Source organism: Gadus macrocephalus, chromosome 7, assembly GCF_031168955.1.
Source record: "Gadus macrocephalus chromosome 7, ASM3116895v1".
Taxonomy (NCBI): domain Eukaryota; kingdom Metazoa; phylum Chordata; class Actinopteri; order Gadiformes; family Gadidae; genus Gadus; species Gadus macrocephalus.
This window is the reverse complement of record NC_082388.1, coordinates 18703938-18723618: the sequence shown is the minus strand read 5'-3', so window position 1 is coordinate 18723618 and position 19681 is coordinate 18703938. Positions and strand designations below refer to the sequence as shown.

At 41.9% G+C, this 19681-nt stretch overlaps 1 protein-coding gene across 2 annotated transcripts in view; it reads left to right on the top strand.

The window, feature by feature from the left end:
- opcml (opioid binding protein/cell adhesion molecule-like) overlaps positions 1 to 19681 on the top strand; it is a 158605-nt gene that overhangs the window by 95608 nt on the left and 43316 nt on the right. For both annotated transcript variants that reach the window (XM_060057168.1, XM_060057167.1), the window contains one exon: positions 9772 to 10007. In XM_060057168.1, the coding sequence (XP_059913151.1) occupies positions 9772 to 10007 (236 nt within the window). The remainder of the gene's footprint in view (positions 1 to 9771; positions 10008 to 19681) is intronic.

Here is a 19681-nt window from a genome sequence, read left to right as displayed (position 1 = left end):
CTGTTTTATTGAGAACTTTAATCAGGCAATGTGGCATCGTTAGATGCTTTTGCGTCTTGACATTCAGCATATTAAGCCTGGGCGATGAAACAAACAGAATCAATTGCGACGCTCAAAAGCCACCCCTCACTAAGTCATTAAGGCAGCAGTGCATGTTGCTGACACTGCCATCTTGTCCGCCTTTAAGTCGCCGGCGCAGGTCGCAGGAAAACTTCTGCGAGGAGTTTTTAAATGTATTATTCTCAAAAGCCTTTGTTAGATGTACATTACGCACAAAACAGATTGCATTTTTCTGCAGAACAGTTGGCCTTAATTTGTTGTTGTTGAGTTGTTTTTTTAAAGTGGCTTGATTACTGAATTAGCGCGGAAGGAGAATGTTTCTCTCATGTCTCTCGGGGATAAGCAGCAGTAACGTCGCTGTTGTTTATTTATGACGCTAATATATGTATAGATATGGTTTATATTAGCGTACTATTTGTCAGTAGAGTATTGCGCAGGCTTGTTTTTTGTGATGTGACTATGGTCTGTCACAATCCTTTAACTTCGAAACGAAAGCTGAGTAATTGCGTGAAATCTGTGTTCCACGTGATGAAAAACAATGCTTTAATAGCACACATCTTCATTCATCCAACCAATGCAGGGGACCTGACCCCTCGTAATCGACTAGGCGATTCATTGCGGGGCTCTTAGCCCAACAAAGGTTTGTGTAAGTTTAGTAATCTTATGTTTAGTAATGATAAGCACATGCTTTCATTGTTGCAGTCTCCAAAAGGTTAATTGTAGTTGAAGCTTAAAAAGGTTAGTCCGCCAATGCTGACTGACTGTCCTGGCAAGACGGAGTCCCCTGGTGTTCGACAAATTGTACAATGATGACGCCGTGCAAGGAACACCGCGCCATAATGCTCCGAGTGAAATGTATAGCAGGCAACGTGGCTCTACGGCGGTGGTGTTCTCCAAGAATCTCATCTCATTAGCAGCTTAATGTAGTGTGAAAGATATTGAATAATCAAACAGATATTCACGCTCCGAATTACAGTGATCTGACTCGGGAAACCGAAGACGCCAACCCCCCCCCCCCCCGCTATGAGTCCCGTGTGTATTGTTGGAGAGAAGACCGGGCTCCCAAGCCGTCGGGGCAGCGGCACTCCTTAGAGCCATCGTCAATATTTATACACAATATTGTCTCCTGCTAGCTGTACAGTAAACAGTAAAAAGCGAGTGAAAAATGGCTCTGGTGCAGGTGTAACGCACAAAGACGCTATAAAATACATGTTAGACCAGACTGTGCGTAATTCGGCGAAAACTATCACCGAAGTTTTGTAAGACCAAAACTGTCTTTATAAAAAGTACTATTGAATGTTAAAATTAAATATGTCAATGATAAAAATGTATCACCACTTATGAGGATAATAGAAAAATTGATTTATGACTAGTTGACTAAAGGAAGGAGGCTTGCTCTTTGTAGGCAATGTATATCGTACAATGCACTTCCTACCCCATGGTTTCCAATACCCCATGGTTTCAATCACTTTGACGACCGACATCACAAATGACAAATTTTATATTTGTATGTGTTATAGTCACATCTCACCAGTAAAACATTTTTAATAAAAATCCTTTCCTACGACATCCATACAGGCTGCAGCGTATAGCTTCAAGGTCAATTCCATGATGATACCATGGCAACAATGGACGTCACACGCTCCTTCCGATCGCTCTGTGTGGGCGAGGGTTTTGACGTTGAATGATGGTTGCCTTAACTTCCCCTGTTTAGCTCCCCCCCGCCTCACCTTACTTTCCCCTCCCTTTCCCCCTCCCTTGAGCGTAAGCTGCAGCGGCAGAACCGTGGCTTGTTAGCTGTTGCCTCTGGTGGGCTCTTCGCACGTCGGCCGTAGTCTCGTTAGAATATTGTCTGTGACAACACCCTGCGGTGTGCAGCGCTGTATCTTTGCCCTGGCCTCTCATCTTCGGCACCACCACAAGGAATAGTTTATTAGCCCACTGCAGGCTCCCCGTGAAGAATGGAGCCAAGGCAGTCCGTTCGGTTCAGCAGTCGCAGCTACGACCGTGTGTACCCAAGCACAATTAATCGGTTCTGCTTTTTCTCGTGACGCAAGGCTGTCATTCTTGGGATGGAGTTGCCTATTTCGTAAAGGCCTTGAAGGAGAGGACACATCACATGTCTATTGCGTGTGCGTGCGCTGGCTGACTGGTGTTTGGATCTGTCTCTGTGTTGGTATTTATTCAAAGCAACACAAAAAAAAGCCTAGCTATACAAACAGAAAAAAATCGGCTAAATATTACGCTCTGGATTTCAAAGATAAAATTCTGCGGATTTACATAAACCCAGTTGACCCCCTAAGGGCATGTGGTTCTCCCCTCCATTTCAGTGCATCTTTTAGAGCAGTTGTGTGTCTGTGCTACACTGCAGAGGCAGGCATTGCAAACGGCACTCTTCCCCCGTTCCTGCTAGGGTTGAGCTTAAGATACAATAAAAGTGGGGTTAGTTGTTTACTCTTTGTTATGACGGAAAAACGGGTAACAGGTTCAGTGTAAAAAAAGCAGTGGGGGTTGGGTGGGGGGGGGGGTAGAGATTCCTCAAGCATACCTTGCAAGGTGTATATACCTTCGGAGACACGTTTGGTATGCTAACAACACACAAGGTGATAGTATTACAGTGGGAAAAACATACACAACACAACATTCACTTGTATGTTTATCTTGTCTATACAACGAAAAAACATGTTGTTTTATGCCTCAATATGTGTGATAAGTAGGTTAGGAATGTGTTCTAATTGAGTCGTGATAGATGGATTCAAGACCTGTGGGTACCGTATTGGTAAACAAGAGATAGAGATATAGCACATTGTGAACTCAGTGTATGCTGTAGAAAATGTAGCAGCTGTATTTGATCTTTTTGCACCTTTGTTTTTCCTCACTCACTTTGATTGGCATGTATTTCTTAGTGCCAGACAGACGAATGGAATACTTTGTGCAACATTGAGCAAAAATGCATATTTATGCTGTGCCTTCCTAACATGATAAAACTCTCCAAATGAAATGCTTCCTCTTGTACACATTGTTATCCGTCATTAACAGAGTGGCTACAAGCACATTTGCTTGTCGTTTATGTTCTCGATATTTATGCTTCAAATATGTAAATAATACAATACTGAAAATATGATGCTTGTTTGAAGTCTAAATTATAAAGCATATATTAGGAAACACATTTTCACAGTTCAGGGTAAATATAAAGCGACACTCAAGACCATAGTTATTGTGCCATAACTAAATGGTTAAAAAACGAACAACGTCATAGCCATAGTAAGAATAGTTCAAAACATTCCTGAAAGAGCAGATTCTCCGAAGCATTACCTCTAAGTAACAAGCGCGTTTGAGTTTGCTTCAGGGATATTCATTACCACAATGAGGAACGGCATTGTACTGTTGAACACATTAGCATTGGAGTTTAGATTCTGATTAGATGTTGAGCGAAAATCACCAAAGAAATGTTGTTAATACTTTTATTGGGTTTTCTCTTTGATGGCTTCACTGTTGCTCTGTTTGCAAGGAGAAAATGACTTCTCTCCTGTTCAAGTCATGGTCATCTTATCCTAATAATAATGGCACATAAAAAATCCTTGTCAGGAAAACATTCAGAAAAGCGTTTCATGGCGTAATACAGCTGGGCGCGAATACAGGATCAAAGCATTAGGGATCTTACACTTGAAAGCTCACCGTGGCCATAAAGAAATCAACATACCTTGTATCTATGTACAATATATATATGTTTGACCCAATAAATTGTTTTAAAAATTCTCAGCATTCATATTAAAAGTCCCTCCTATGTGGTCTTATGACTTCATTTTTATTCTGTATATAAATATTCTGTTTGAGATTGGGACGAAAGAAAAACACCTCGGCACTCATGCATGTTAGAAAGTATACATTTTTGTGGAAAAATGTACTGTCTATATTTCCATTCAACAGGAAAATTGAAACTAGAATACCCTTTTCATTGCTCTTAAGGAATGTTGATAGCTTTCTGTCAAGCCGCAGGGTCTTATTTCTCTGGATGAATGACACATAATCCTATAAAGTGTGCAGTTTCTAAATGGGGGGGGGGGGGGGGGTATATAAAACTGCACAAAGCACCTTTCTGCAAGTTTACATTTAGATTGTTATGGGAAACATGTTTTCTTCCCTTTAAGTGAACCATCGTGTGAACCAATCTTTTTTCTGACTATCTCGTATAGCCAGCTAAACGGATCACATAATTTGTATTCCAACAATCTTATCAGGATTCTTTAACATCATACACACTGTTTCTGGTATAGTTTTGTACTTATGTTCTGTAATCACGCACTTGAAAGTTGTCTCACTTGGCATTAGCTTCCTAAGCAGGCATATCAACTTCAAATTGTTGTTTTAGCTTAATTGTCTCATGCTAGCGACATTCGCTTTAATGGCAAACTTACGTTTTAAAACCAAATTTTAACACTGACAGCTATAGTAAGTCTGTGTGTGTGTGTGTGTGTGTGTGTGTGTGTGTGTGTGTGTGTGTGTGTGTGTGTGTGTGTGTGTGTGTGTGTGTGTGTGTGTGTGTGTGTGTGTGTGTGTGTGTGTGTGTGCTTGTGTCAGTCAAACACTAGTTTGCTAAGTGGCAGTTCAACTTTTCTGTTTGAACCATTTTGTAGAATTTGGCGGATGGAATAAACTTTTCTCAAGAAAGCTGTACACAGTTCCTCTAATGTCCTATTGCACTTCAAACGTGTTCAGACACCGACGAAAACTATCTGCAGTGTTTATGTCAATTTAAATGTGTCACATATCATACCTACGCGGCACAGGTGGTTAATTATTTACACAGGTATCCTGTTAATAACTTGGCAAACTCTTCCCTTCACACCGTTTTAAATGCTAATACGGCGTGTGATGCATTAAAGATTCAGCTGCATGCTCGGGACTTGCCGTGCCGACGCCCACCACTGTACTGATCTGTGTGTCCACAGCATGTATGTGACTAGGCCGTGGCAAGTGTTCAAGTCACCCACAGGCACACAAGCTGGGTCTTGCTGGTAAAAATACCGTATGAGAAGTGCTGAATTATTCATGGTAATTCATTGTCATGTTAGTTAATGCCGTTTGTTTATGGAATATCCTGTCCAGGTGCAATCTATTGTTAGATGCAGGAGAATATTTAAACTGGATGCTATTTTCACAATAGATGATAAGTAGAGGGGTTATGCGTGATTTATGCACGATTAGCTGAGGCGGAACGGTCAAGCTTGCTGAATGTTCAAACTGGACTCATTTTGTGTGGTCGATTTTTGTGTGGGCGGTTGGTTGAGTGGGTAGGTTGGGTGGGTATGTGTATGTGTTTGTGTACGTGGAGTGGTGGGTTTGTGTGTTTTTGTGTGTGTGTTTTCGCATGTGTGCCTGTGAGGGAGTGCATAAGTATCTAGAACATAACTCAACATTCACAAAGTACCACATTGTAAAGGAAAGTTACGTTGAAGACGAACAGCCAATGTCACCGCTCAATATGATAATATGTTTCAAATGTTTTAATAGGTTTCAAATGCAAAATACTATACGCAAGTTTAAACGTTACATGAAACCTTGTGCAGACCTTGTGTTGTGCTATCCATATTCATGTACTATTTTATGACAATTAGCATAATTCATGTTCATATTTATTGAGACAGTTGTACCATGTACAGTAAAAGTCAAGTAAGTTGTCCCCTACATAAATGTGTATTAATCTATGTGCTACGTATTCTGAAGGCCAATGAAACATTGACAATATCAGTGCGATTTCGTTCATATATTGTTGGTGAAGCGGTACGTGTATTCATATTGTTCCTTACCGTTTAGGGTCCACAGTGCGCAGATCAGAATACACTGCAAACCAGTTATTGTGTTTAGCACACAGTTGATTTGATAAAATAATTATGCATAAAACATTATTGTATATATATATAGGGATCAATGCGAGGGAATTATCCACACAAAGTTAAGTGATCCTTATATGGTCTGATGTTCTGTTGCTTGAGACATGGTCGGATCCCTTACAAGTTGCTAGGTCATGCGCTGTTCTCGAGAACGGAAAGTTTAACACACACAATCAACCCCGGCTCAGAAAGTCACGGCTTTCGGACTGCGCTGCAAAATCTTCGGAGCAAGAACCCTCCAGGAAGAAATCTAACGCTTTGAGGTCGTGTGTCCTCCCCTGAAGTTGTGGCGGTGCTTTCTCCATGAGAAAAACAATGGAGTGGGGCGCGCACGCTGTCCAACCGCATCTCAAAGTTAACACATTGATGAGAAAGATCGACAGGACTAGGCAAACAAGTTAAACGGCAAAGCAAACAGAAACAGTATCTCTCCCCGAAGCACCCAGGCAACGAAATGTTGCTGATTCCGCTAGGGCCATAGAGATCACCGCAGAGATAGCAGAACGAATAGGCAGATATGAGACCCTTCTCCGTGCTAGAGAATACTCGGTTCACAAACTTGTTTAAGGGGCTTGACCTGTTGTTGCACGATTACTTCCCACACACATTTTGCCCGGAAACATTCACATCAGAAAAACAAATTGACGTGGAGTTGTCAGAAAAAGTCTTCTATTGCGCTGCAGGCACGGTTGGACGTCCGGAGATGTAGAGCAACCTCACTGTAACGGCTCATTAGAGTAGACTGGAAGATAATAAGCCCAGCCACCCTTTGATTTCATGATGATAGGCTAAACTTTGAAACAGCGGTCCTATTGGTTGTAAGGCACTGCTGTGTGACTTCAGTTTTCCATATGCTGCTGATCTGTGCATTCATTTGTTGAAGTAGCGTATAAATTACTATTTTATAGTTTGTGCTATTCAGCAGGCACTCATGTTTGGTTTATGTTTCCATATGCTGCTGGAAACCAAACGATCCATGTTGTGTACTGTTATATGTTTTTTTAATCTAAATACAAATGAGAAATTCCGGCATTTATATCGATAACATATAGAACCGTACCTTATCGTACCAAACTGTGAATTTGGGAAATCGTTTTAGATATATATATATATATATATATATATATACGTATATGATATAGTAAAACAAAAACAGTTTCTCTTGCGTTTTCCGATCCATTCCGTGCGACTTTGATGAAACGCTGTGATGGAAGTGGATTCTCATCTGGCGATGGGCTCTGACCCTGGTCGAGCAGACGGAAATGGCAGGATGATTTATGATATTCATCCAATGTAGTCCATTGGATTGAGGAGTGGCCCACGGCGATGCAGGGGAAAACAATATGTCCTGAATATGAATGTTTGCGAGTCACCGCTGAATCCCCTTCCTTAGGTATAGATGGACGCCGGGGATGGTTTAACCTCTCTCTCTTTATTGTACTGAAAGGGAGAGCTCAGATCTGTTCTAAATTGTTACCTGTATTTGTCCATTTGATTGAAATAGATTCGCTGGGCGATCGAGGAGTGAGTAGGGCTGGCCATGTGCCGTAAATTCACTTTTTTCATGACATTTCATGACAGGCGTCTCATGACATCTTTTTGGGTTTCGATCCTTCTCTGTTGTTTCTTCCTCTATGTTAAATTCAAGCGTTAAAACGGTCGTGTCAATCATGAAATAATTTCATAACAAAGACCCAAAGACGCATGCCCTGTTGTGCCCGCGACCAAAAACATGTAAACAACAGTCCTACCCTGCTGGAAATGTGTCGCAGCAACACGTCGCCAAGTGGAATACACGTTTCCTATTAGTTACTGAACAATGATCAAGCTGCCATAAAGTCTCTTTGGGGAGAGTTCTGTCTGTTGTCACCGTGAGTGCTTACATCTGGGTCGCTGTTGACACCACCATCCATTATTTGCCTCTTTTCCAAATACTGTATCACAAAAGTGGAGCCTATTTGAAAGGCGCCTGACACATGCCGATGTATTGAATCATTGCGTGCTGTACCTGTCTGCCAGGGCCTTTTCGCAGTGGAAACCCTGTCGGAGCAGACATCACGTGAAAGTGGCGTTTAAGAGCAAGGCTAGCGGGCTAAATGTACGGCGGTCAATTGAGTGACGCAAACAAACTCTGTTCCCTTGTGAACAATGCAGAAAATAATTACCTACTGAAGGGAAACATCACACATGGTGATCTTTCTTATATAAAGGAGCAATGCTAGGGGGTGAGTTGTGAAAATGCCGCCGTCTGAGACTTTCAATCAGTTTCAGAAAAACATTGGAAAAGTTAAATCGTTGAGTTCATACCCGTATTCACTTGTTTGAAGCAGTATTATAATATAAATTGTAATTGTTGTTTTAAATCTTCAATTTGTTAAAAATATTAATCTTAGAGTAATATGTTCCGAAAATGCAAGGTGTTGAATTTCATGTTATTTTATACGATATTCTATCTATCTTGCTAAATTCATCTTTCTACAGAATCCCCCAAACCCCCCGCCCTGAAATACTTCACCCCTTGCTGTTTTTACTGTACACTTTTCAGAGGGACACAAACATCCCATAATTTTGACCAGAAGAAAAAGGACTGACGCATTTATTGTTTGATGTGGTATCAATACACTGTCTTGTCCTTTAGGTGTGTCCTTTAACCTATACGCTGAGCGCCAATCCTGTGGCGCTTTCGACTACCGGTATCTTAAATCTCACCTCTTGAGTCCCTCTGGATTGGTGACCTTGTTTGTATTAGAGAGGTTATAGTTTAATCGAAATTGTCCCGACGCTGACCGGCTTAGATTGGCAGCGAAAACAGCCAATATGTTGTGAAGCGTATTGGGTTTTAAGGGGTTCTGAAAGTGATCCTGATATGCTGCAAAAAGCAGCCCTCAGTTGCTGGTTTGACCTCAGCCTGCCTCACAGACAACAGTTCTTAACCACGGGGATTTTTTCGCAGACGCACAGGGCCTATTTGTTTTGCCTAATGATGCAAAAAACGGTTTTCCGTGGCATGTTTTACATTCAAATCAAAGAATAGATTGTAACGCTTATGCTACCTTGATGAAGCTGCCGTTGTTTTTATAGGGGGGAGCTCCCTCCGAGGCCCGTTTAACAACGGGATTATTTGTCTAAAAAACACCTAGTTTAGATATCGTACGTGGCCCTGAGGCAGGGAGGGCACTGCCTCTGCAGCATCCATTTTAAGCTGCTGCTTCCCAATGGAAATGAACATTTAAGCATATCAATTTGAAGTCAATGGTAGGCTTTACTTACACCGGCAATATTTAAATCCATTAACCCTGATAAACCAATTACGGATATAGTTTTAATGAAGCTGATTCTTGTATGAGTGGGCAACCGGCGCAGGCGACCAAACACAAAGTGCGGACATCATTTTTTTATTGCACATTTAATGTTATGCCAGAGTCAAACAAAATTCTGGTCCTGGGTGGGCGTCTGAGTGTGGAGGAGGGCGCCTGTATGCCATCCATTATCATCTCAAGTTCAGGAACAACAACTTTAGCGGGGGAAAAAACAACATCAACGAAGGCTGTGTGTATGAGATACAATGCCAGCGGAGGTTATCAGGTGATAAGGGCGTGTGAATGTATTCCCGTGCATGAATGCGCGAGAGCTGGTCGGATCACCGCGGCACTGTGTGCTTGTGCACACTCGGCGTCTGTGTGTGTGTGTGTGTGAGCATACTGTATCTCCTCACCGCCTTGTCTTGTCGTCCCGCCGACAATCGGATTATGCGTGCGCTTTTGTGTGTCGTTAGCATACCGCATCTCCTCCTCACCGTCACCGTGTCCCTAAACAGATGCAGCGTGGACAGCAAGGTGACGCGGGTGGCCTGGCTGAACCGCACCACCATCCTGTTTGCGGGCAGCGAGAAGTGGACCCTGGACCCCCGCGTGGTGCTCATGGAGAACACGCCGGTCAGCGAGTACAGCATCAAGATCCTCAGTGTGGACGTCCACGACGAGGGCCCCTACGTGTGCACCATCCTCACCAACAAGAAGCCCAAGTCCACCAAGGTTCACCTCATCGTTCAAGGTGAGTGCGCACTTCTTTTTTCTCTTGATTCATTATTTAATTCAATGAATAACTCAATTTATTTCTTTTTTTTGCTTTAATAAAAGCTATACATTGACTTTAAGAGAGTGGTTACAAAAAATTGCACACGCACGTTAGGAGCACGTTACAACACATGCATACACGGCAGTCACCTCGGGCAAGGCTATAAAGATAACAGCACATTGCAGTATCGACAGCTTGTGTAGTCTCTTCCCCTACTGCGACTCACACATAGGACACATCCATGGCTTACAAAAGACTAGATGCACAACGCACACACATTGGGCAACCCTGTACAGATAAGATCACAATACCGTTCCTACACGGTGTGTAGTCTCTTCCCCTACTGCGACTCGCACATAGGAAACATACAAACCCTACAATACACTAGATACACGCACACATTGGGGCAACACAGATAACATCACAATACAGTACCCACACCGTGTGGAGTTATTTTCTTCTGCTGCTGCAACTCAATTGCAATTGAACACAACACACACATGGGGACAACGGGTTGGTAGTTTCTATTTATTTGTCGGTACACACTGCAGGAGTTGTGGGACTAGTGGCACGCTTTTGAACCAAACTAACTGTTGGAAGTGGAGAAAGTTGCGCCTCCAAAAAGAAAATCATTGGCTCGTGCATGTGCCCTTTTATTTTTTTACTTCACTTAAAATCCACTATATATTAGAGCTGTTGCTGAAAATGGGCGGGGGTTTAATTTGGGGCTGCTGATAGATATTGATTTGGGGACACTGAGAAATATCCTGGCTCCCTTTCGGAGCAAAGGCCCACTAAATCAGCTGTCAGCAGATAGACCTTTGTTATAATTTACGATGAAATCAATTTCATTTCACGCTCAGTTTTCTGAAAAACAATCTATACCTCTCGTGCCAGGGATGGGAGGTGTACATCATGGACGCTGAGCTAAACTTAATCAGGCGCTTTAATTAAAAGTAGTAAGGATGCAAAGAGAGATTTTTTTACTCCAATCAATATGAATGTTATACGAAGATACACTTCATATGAAGGGGATTTTTTTTGTGTGTACATTGGCAGCGGTGGAAGTCTGAGCAGCAAATTGCATCACTGGCTTCTTAAAGTAAATTGATTTTTCCCTGATTGACAGAAAATATGAATGGATGAATGATTTCTATGTAGACTAACAGAGAGGTACCTAGACACTACGTTTCTCATTATCCCCACTCTCTGTGCATCTGTGTTGATGTCAAAAACAGTTTCTGGCAGAGTTTGAATACAGAATAGCAAGGGGATTGGAAGAAAGCTATGGCAAGTGATGGACATAATTCAGCAATTACCGAGTAATGTATTCGTATTGTCAAATGTTTAAATGGACCATTGTTAGGAAGCGCACACAAGTTTCAATATATATCTCTTAAACCGTTTTCGCATTGAGCAATGCCATGTTTCCATTAACCCCATTTTTGCCTGAAGATTCAATTGGTGGTTTTTTTGCACCCACAGTAAGTCCAATGGGACATCAGTGAATGTGCAGTGCCTGTTGTCAGACGTGTGCGGCTGTTTCCGTTCTGAAGTCAAGAAAAAACTGTCTGGAAATCTCTGGTATTCCTTCGATTGATTTGTTTCGATTTATTGCCCATCTGCTGGCTCCGTCGTTCGTCAGTGCATTGTCTTTAAATAGAGAGTGCGTATCGAAAACAGCTTGCCTTGACGTCGGTGCTATTGGTGGAATGCGCGCTAATGGCTGTGATTAATCCGATGCATTGATGAATGTGTTAGGCTCGGGCCCGCAAACGCTCGCTGTCTATCATGTAACATGAGGGAGACAAAGCGGGTAGCGGGGAAAGAAGAGGGAGCAGGAAGAGGATATGAGGAAGGTAGCGATGATGATGATAATAATAGATGAAAAAGCCACAGCAATGCAGGAACTGTATTATTCATGGTAGTTATCCTCCCGGAGTCAGTATGTTTTTCTATGCCGTTAATGCGTGTGCATGTGTGTGTGTGTCCTTGTGTGTGTGTGTGTGTTTTGCCTGCCCGTGTCTACATATGTGTAAAGTGGGAGGGGGGGGGGCTCACTAATGCCATTGAATAGAGAAACAAAATGATGTATTCAGATCTCTGCTAAGTGCACTGCGTGAGAAGTAGAGGTAAAGGGTCTCCCTCGGTGTGATCGCTTATTAAAATAGTTGATCACCATGCTCTCAACATTTGCATCGGTGTCCCTTACCTCCTCCATCCCCCCCCCTTCCCAACCAGCCTCCAACCCACGAGTCTCCCCTCTGGAGCACCCCCCCCCCCCCCCCCCCCCCCCCCCTCCCTTCCCTTTGTGGAGGATCAGCATGCCTCCCACACTCCAGTCCAGTCACGGGCCGATGGCCCGGGGTGAGGGATGAATGAATACGCCACAACATCCTACCTTCCCCGCGCGCCGGGCTCCTCGGCGGTCCGTGGGGAGGAGGTTTGGGTCCCTGCTGTCCCCGCTGGTCCCGTCTCATCTCCAGCACCTCTGAAATAGAGATTTGTGTTGAACCCGCACCCGGGGAGGAACTCTGGAGGCCAACATCAATCAGACCAGTGACCTTGTCAGCCTGTTCTCCTCAACCCACTCCCATCCCCAGGATTATGGACATTTGCTTCTTCTTTTTTCCTCACATGTGGCTCGCAAGAGAACAGGCGGTGGCTGTGTGAAGGCTCAATGGGGAGACAGCGCCGCATTACCGCGCACACTTGTTATATGGTTCTGCAGTCTTTGCAAACGGCCAGCACTCGGATGGGGGAAGGTTACGCAACAAGGGAACGACTTGAGAATGTGACCGGTCGTGTCCTCGTACAATAATCTGAATGTATGGTATTTACTTTTCCATTCCTCGACCCTGGATTCTCTGATATCACTTATGTTTCACACATGCGGCAGCTGGGCAAAGAGTGCGAGCACCCCCTTTATACCCTGTTATTGTTGCAAGAAGGCCATGGCCGCTGGGACACATTTGAAAGGAAAAGTCTACAATGCTGCTTGTGCTCCCAGTGTACTTAATAAGTCACGAAATAGAACGAACCATCAATGGAAAACTTTGATGCTATGATGGAATGCACAAAGTCATACGGTTTTTCGAATAAAAAAACATCTAACTACATTTACTGAACAATATTTATAATACATTGGCAATTGTCTATATAATTTAACTCTTCTGTTCTTCTTCAAAAAATGTTATCCCATGTACAACCTGCACTACCCCCCACCCCCACCCCCAGCGTAATGCACAAAAGTATAGCGTTTATCATAATATCACTCAGAAATGCATCGTTTATACTTTAAGGTATCACAAAGGAAGCGATCACAAAGGAAGCGAAAATCGTTGATCCGTTTAGTCACGTTCACAGCGGGGCCCAAACATTCAAGCGTGTCTTCCGAAAGATTCCGAGTCGGCGTTGTGTTCGGAGAGCGGGGAGGAGTTCCATTCGGTCATAAAGCGTAAAGACCAACTCCCACCGTGCCTTTGTGTTTGGTTTCATTGAGAGCGACGATGTGGCGTTACACAGTAGCGATTAGTGCGCCGGGCCTTGCTACTTTACCGTGGGACGCGGGAGAGGGAGCGAGGAGAGCGTGCCCCTCCGTGCACAAGGCTTTAATAAACTTCAGGGCTCATTACAGAGAGGGATCGTAGAGAGGAGGTAGTCCCCCCTCCAGCGGCAGGGCGAGTAATGAGCCATTGGAAATATTCCACATTAGGATAAATTAAATTGGAGAGTGAGCCCTATAAGCTTTGCTTGTGTAACACATTAGAAAGCACTTGTGCTCTGATGAAGCTGGCCCTGATTTCACTTTCAATTTCTCACCTCCTGCGTTCCCGAGCTATTTGGAGGGATTTGCAGCTCTCTGCGTTTTGTTTGCTTTTCCTACTTAACAATAGGATACTGTACCCGCCCTCTGTTGATCATGTAAACACAGGGCTAGTATCTTTAACTAGCTTCCATGGCTTTTAGCTCAAGGCTTCATCAACCCCTACGTTTTGCTAATCGATCATAATTCCTTGTTTGGTTTCAATCGTTTTTTTCTTTTTCACTTTTAGACATCTCTTTACAGTTTGTACACTTACGCAGCAGTCAAGCTGTGCAGCACTAGTACGTCTCGTAGCAGTTTTTTTAAAAACATTTTTGTTATTAATTTATTTTTTGATGCTCACTTTTATTGTTACTTTGCTCTGTAACCCTTAGCACTCCTTGGGGGAGTCTCTAAGGTTTTCTTTCCATCTTATCTTACATTGTGAAACAGAAAAGCAAAACGTTCCAGTCAATCCCATCTTAGTTTAAATCAGTCTATTTACAGAAGAGCCATTCATAGATATCGTACGATCCTAATACTTAACATGTACAGACAAGTGTGAAACCTGCATACAAAATATAGATTGTTTTTTATTTTCCATCTTCGTATGCAAATTACATTCACACAGCCCATATGTTGATGATTATTATGTGATGAAACATAAAAAAAATGTGTGAGTAAAAATAGATGCTTGACTCATGAATATTCTGGTCAGAGATACCAAATACCCACAGGATAATTTTCAACGCTTGAATTGCTTTTTAAGCAACAAATTGAGACAAGCCTCTCAGTTCAAAGAGTTTTAGCAAGCTCAAGAAAAGTCTAATGGAAGGCTTTCAAGCCTTTGCATCTTGACAGATGCAAATTCCCATGAAATCTTTACTTTACTTTGTTAGTCTCTGTGCACAGGGAAACGTCAAACACATTCATCCAAATGGTCGAGCAGATTTGACATCCTCTAGCCTTGCAGATTGTGTCTTAATGTTTTAATTGGCATTTATTTATTTTTATATTTGTTTATTTCAACCACCAGCAGGAAAAGCCAGGGAATGGAATTGTATAGATTGATGGCATGGACAGAAATATGAACCGATAATACATATGTTCCAAATAGCGTTTGAGAGAAATGAGACGTTACTTAGATAATTGTTACCATGTTTTGTTATTCTTATGCCAAAGTGCTCGCCGATGTTGAGCTGTCAATCATTTCCACTCGGCCAAGTGGCTTGTCAAGCGATAAAATGGCAACAACTGTGAAATCTCATTGGCAATCAAATCCTTTTTTTAAATAGCTACACAGGGCTGTATGCTGTTAAACTACTAAGCAACAGATTAGATCTGTAGTCATATCGATTAATTGTATACATTTAATTTGGATTGAATGACAGAATAGCATGTCTGAGTCTGTTTTACTGGACAACTTCAGTGAAAGTAATGCTAAGGTTTACCACGATTGACAAAGACACTTGTATGTTAACTGTTTAAAATTGAAACATGATTGAATAAACATCTCAAACTACTAGACTACACTTATTCTTAATGATCTGACGTAAACCTACACTACCTTATTACCTTTTAATGAACATTTTATAACCTTGCCCGAGTTACGATTTGTAAGATAAATGCTGCTTACTCAAGAGTCGGCCAGTGGCTCCCCAAGAATTCACAAAATGTTGCCAATGGAGCAATCAGTTTGCATAGATATGTCCCAATATTGCAGTTACCAACCTCTCCATATCCACTGCCTTAGTAACACTTATGGAATGGGACATTGCATCTATTCACAGTTGGGGACCATTAAGCAACCTTAGCTCTACTTAACATTCATCAAAGCACAGGTCACAAATTCAATGTTTACTTGCTAAAGTTTTGTTCAATCTATCTTGTTGGATCCTTTTCCCTATTTCAATGACTGTGTATGTTTTATGTCTATTAATGGACAATAACAATCTGGGTGATTAAACCATCGTAACCGTCTTTCCTGGCTTCACTCCTTTACCAATACACTAAACAATAGTACTAGATGAATCAGACTACTTTCAGTTTGCCATTCAATGTGTGTCATCACATATTCACTCACATATTAAATTATATTGGCTGGTCAACGGCATCAATCTAGGAGCTGCATACACAAATGTGCCCTGATGAACCAGCTCCCCCAGCAAAGCAGCATAGCTTGTTTCTCAGTGGTGAATTTGAATCCATTAAACGTGTTACATTAATTACATGTCTCAGGACAATATACTCATTCGGCCATTTTGTCATTTCAGTTTGTTTCCATGCGGCTGTCATGGCATTGGAATGGAGCCCAGAACATAAGATGAAATGGGGGGCCCTGTAGGGCAAAAAAAAAAACAGCCTTTGAACCGAGACAGAGAGCTTAGTGGCTTGCTGACAGTATAGGGTTGGCCCGAATACATCATTTCAAGCTCCTAAATATTCGTTATGTTTCCAAATGAATATCCGAATATTCGGTGGGGAAAATAGAAAGAAAAAAATCATTCATAGTGCGTGTCTTTCAACGTGTCACGTATCAGGAAGAGACCTCTAGTCGTTATGTGTTATTCTAATAAAAGCAGAGCTTCAATGCAGCCTAAACCTTTCCTAAGTCAAGTCAAGTCAACTTTATTTCTATAGCACATTTAAAAACAACTGAGTTGACCCAAAGTGCTTACAAACAAACATAAAACAATGATAAAATAAGTTGTGTGTTGGCCTACTTCCAATCAATACAACTCAAATGGGTGGTTTGAACACTGTTCAAAGTTTATACCGGAATATACAAATAATTTTAGATAAAATCGAACAAAAAAACTATTTAATTATAATCACATATTTAACCATTCTAATGATGGCTACCTCAATGGATGCTTTGACGTGAATTGTTGTGGGACGTCTAGGCCCCTTACATATATATTTTGTCACTGAGATGTTCCGAAGAAATGTAACCTAGCCTTCTACTTTCAGTTCCCAAATATCCATACACATCCCAAAACCTTTTTTGCATGTAAATCTTTTCTTTTAAAAAAGCGAAGCATTGAAAAACACATTGGGATTTGAATAATGAATCGAGATTTGAATATATTCCTAAGGAACGAATATCCGAATATTTGAATATTCGGCCTCAGCCCTAGTTGAAACCTCTTTTAACTGTTGAAACCTCTTTTAACTGTTGAAACCGCTTCTAAGTGTTGTACAACTAGCTTCGATTATATCCACCTTCCCATGGCTTCCCCTTTCATCTCCGCGTTTCATCACAAAAACCCAGGTTGTGATGTTTTTAAAGAATCTCCATTGTCCGGTCTGGTTTGGTTTTTCTGGTGTGGATTTCTGGTGTTGGACTTTATCGACAGACAATGTGCACAAAACAAACACCCCTTATGTCGCTGTGCATTAGCTAGGATTTAGAGATGATGACGCACGTGACAAGAACTGATCTTTACCAATGAGGTGAAGATCAGTTAAAGATTTGAATGGCGGTTTTCAATGGGAAAACTCTTGTCCTTGAAGTTAAGAGATTTCAAACCCACTCAGAGCTTTGTGGTTTTCCTTTTCGACGCAAACAGAATACAGTATGTCTGTTGCTTCTCATACCATTCTGTTTTTCCTATTTGACACAGGCAGAACATGCCTGCTGCTTCTCAGAGTCATATTACAATTCACAATTTTCTTGATTTAATAATAGACTCTCCATCACCCCCGCCGAGACCCCCGCACGCACATAATCCACAACAATTGTTGATTTAACCGGATGCATGTGTGGCAGCTGATTGGACAGAATATTTCAATTGTCACGTTCTGCTTCCTTTGTAGAAGACAATGTTGTGGTTAATTAGAGACCTCGAAAACAGAATTAGTCAAAATAGGTACATTTAACCTCTGCACCTAAAGCCAGTGAAATTAGGCAACATTTAAATAACAAGTATTTACCGAATGCCACAAAACAACAGAATCTATGTGTATTTTCGTGTTGGACAACTCTGCATTGTTACGCTGAGAAATACAAAGCTGAAGGACATCACTGAAGCGATGCTCCTACTAGAACTAGTAACATTTCCCATGTTGTGGAGCTCACTGGCTGTCAGGATCCAGTGGTTTAAATGATCCATTTAATATGTCACGTGTCTTCACCTGGTAAACCGGTAAACAGCTGTGGTTTACAGCTGGAGATCACTTGCTGAGGGTAAGACATTTCTTTCTCCCTTGGGTAAAAGGGGATAGGCCGCTACTATAACTACGCCGACGATTCGTGTGTTTATGGTATGATTTATGGCCTGCCGCAGAATGGGAGGTATTTTGCTATGTCTAGTTTAAACAGCTTGTGTTTAATGACCTGGCCTCTGTATATCCGCCCTGGGATCATTAAGTAGTGTGATGAGCCTGTGCTGTTGACACGACTGAGTTTACCCTCAGTGCTGTTGGACAAGAGTGTGATCCTCTAAATGGCGCTGACTGTACCTTGTCTCGGGGTTTACAGGTTTAACCTTATCTTGTGTGAAGTTCAATTTATACCTGTTTCGATGTTGCTACCAATTGCGACTTACTGAACTAAAGATATGTAGACAAGGTTAGGTTGTTTTAGATACCAACCTTTCTGGTTGACCATGACTGAACTACTATGTGTAATACCTGGAAATGAGAGATACGTAAATGTAATTTTCATAAAAAATTACATTTACGTATTTGGATGGAGTCTACTCCATAAATGCAATGCTGTTCCGTCCCCATTAGCTTATACCTCTTTAATCAATTTAACTTATGTATTAATCAAATATGATTGGGGAAAAATATTACACCCGGACATAAGTGCAACATTGTTGTCTTATTAAGCTTGAGCCTATCCAGCATATCACATGCTACAAAACGGTTTCAAACCTATTAGCTTGAATAAGGTAGCACTCAAATATTCTTTTCAGTTTCATCTATTTGACACACATCTCTAGTTCCTTTCCCCTGCAGTACTACACTGACTGCTAAATTTTAACCAAAGGACTGTTGCATTCAAGCAAACAAACATAAAAGAGGATAGTGGAGAGGTTTCGATGTAATTTGACCGTGTACTAATTGTGCTGACATTGCTCTGAAATACAGCTCATCATATTAAGATAGCCTTCAATTACATAATTGGGACTTGTCTTGAAGAACAGTTTATTCAGCACTATTAAGCACTCACCTCCCTTCTCTTTCCTTTCTCTCTTTTTTAAAGTGCCAGTTGAAATTATGTGATGACGGTGAGAATTATCAAAACGTTATTGAATTAAAGAAGTTGAACGGAATAGACACGATGAACCACTGTTGTTTAAAAGGCCTATTCAAAATCCATAATCGACATTACGCTCTTTCCCCGCTCCTCCTATTTTCGTCGTCTAACCAACTGCTTTATCAGCACCTTATTTTGCGACGACATCTACAGTGATGGTTCCCAAAGGAGAGCAGCCAGTACACACACTAAACCCCCAACTGGGGGACCACCAGGCTTTGATGATTATCATCTGGCCGCCGGTGTCCCAACATCGCAGGACCCGATCTGTACATTTTGCCAAAGTGCCGTCTATTATGGGCCTCCGCAAAGTGGTAGCCAGGAACTCCGTAAACAGCCTGGAAACAAGGTAGAACAAAATGCTGATCACTGCATTGTACAGACTGGGATGGAGACGAACACGAACTGTTTGTGTGATGTGTTTGTGTTCTGCAGAGTGGGTGATGTGTGGCTATCATTGTTCTGTAACTATACCACTTGATGCCGCATTTGCCTGACTGCGGTTCAGCATGCAGATGCCGTGCGTCTGTTGGATGAGTGCTGCGCAACCTACTCTTTACCTGTACTCTTTGCCGGCCGATC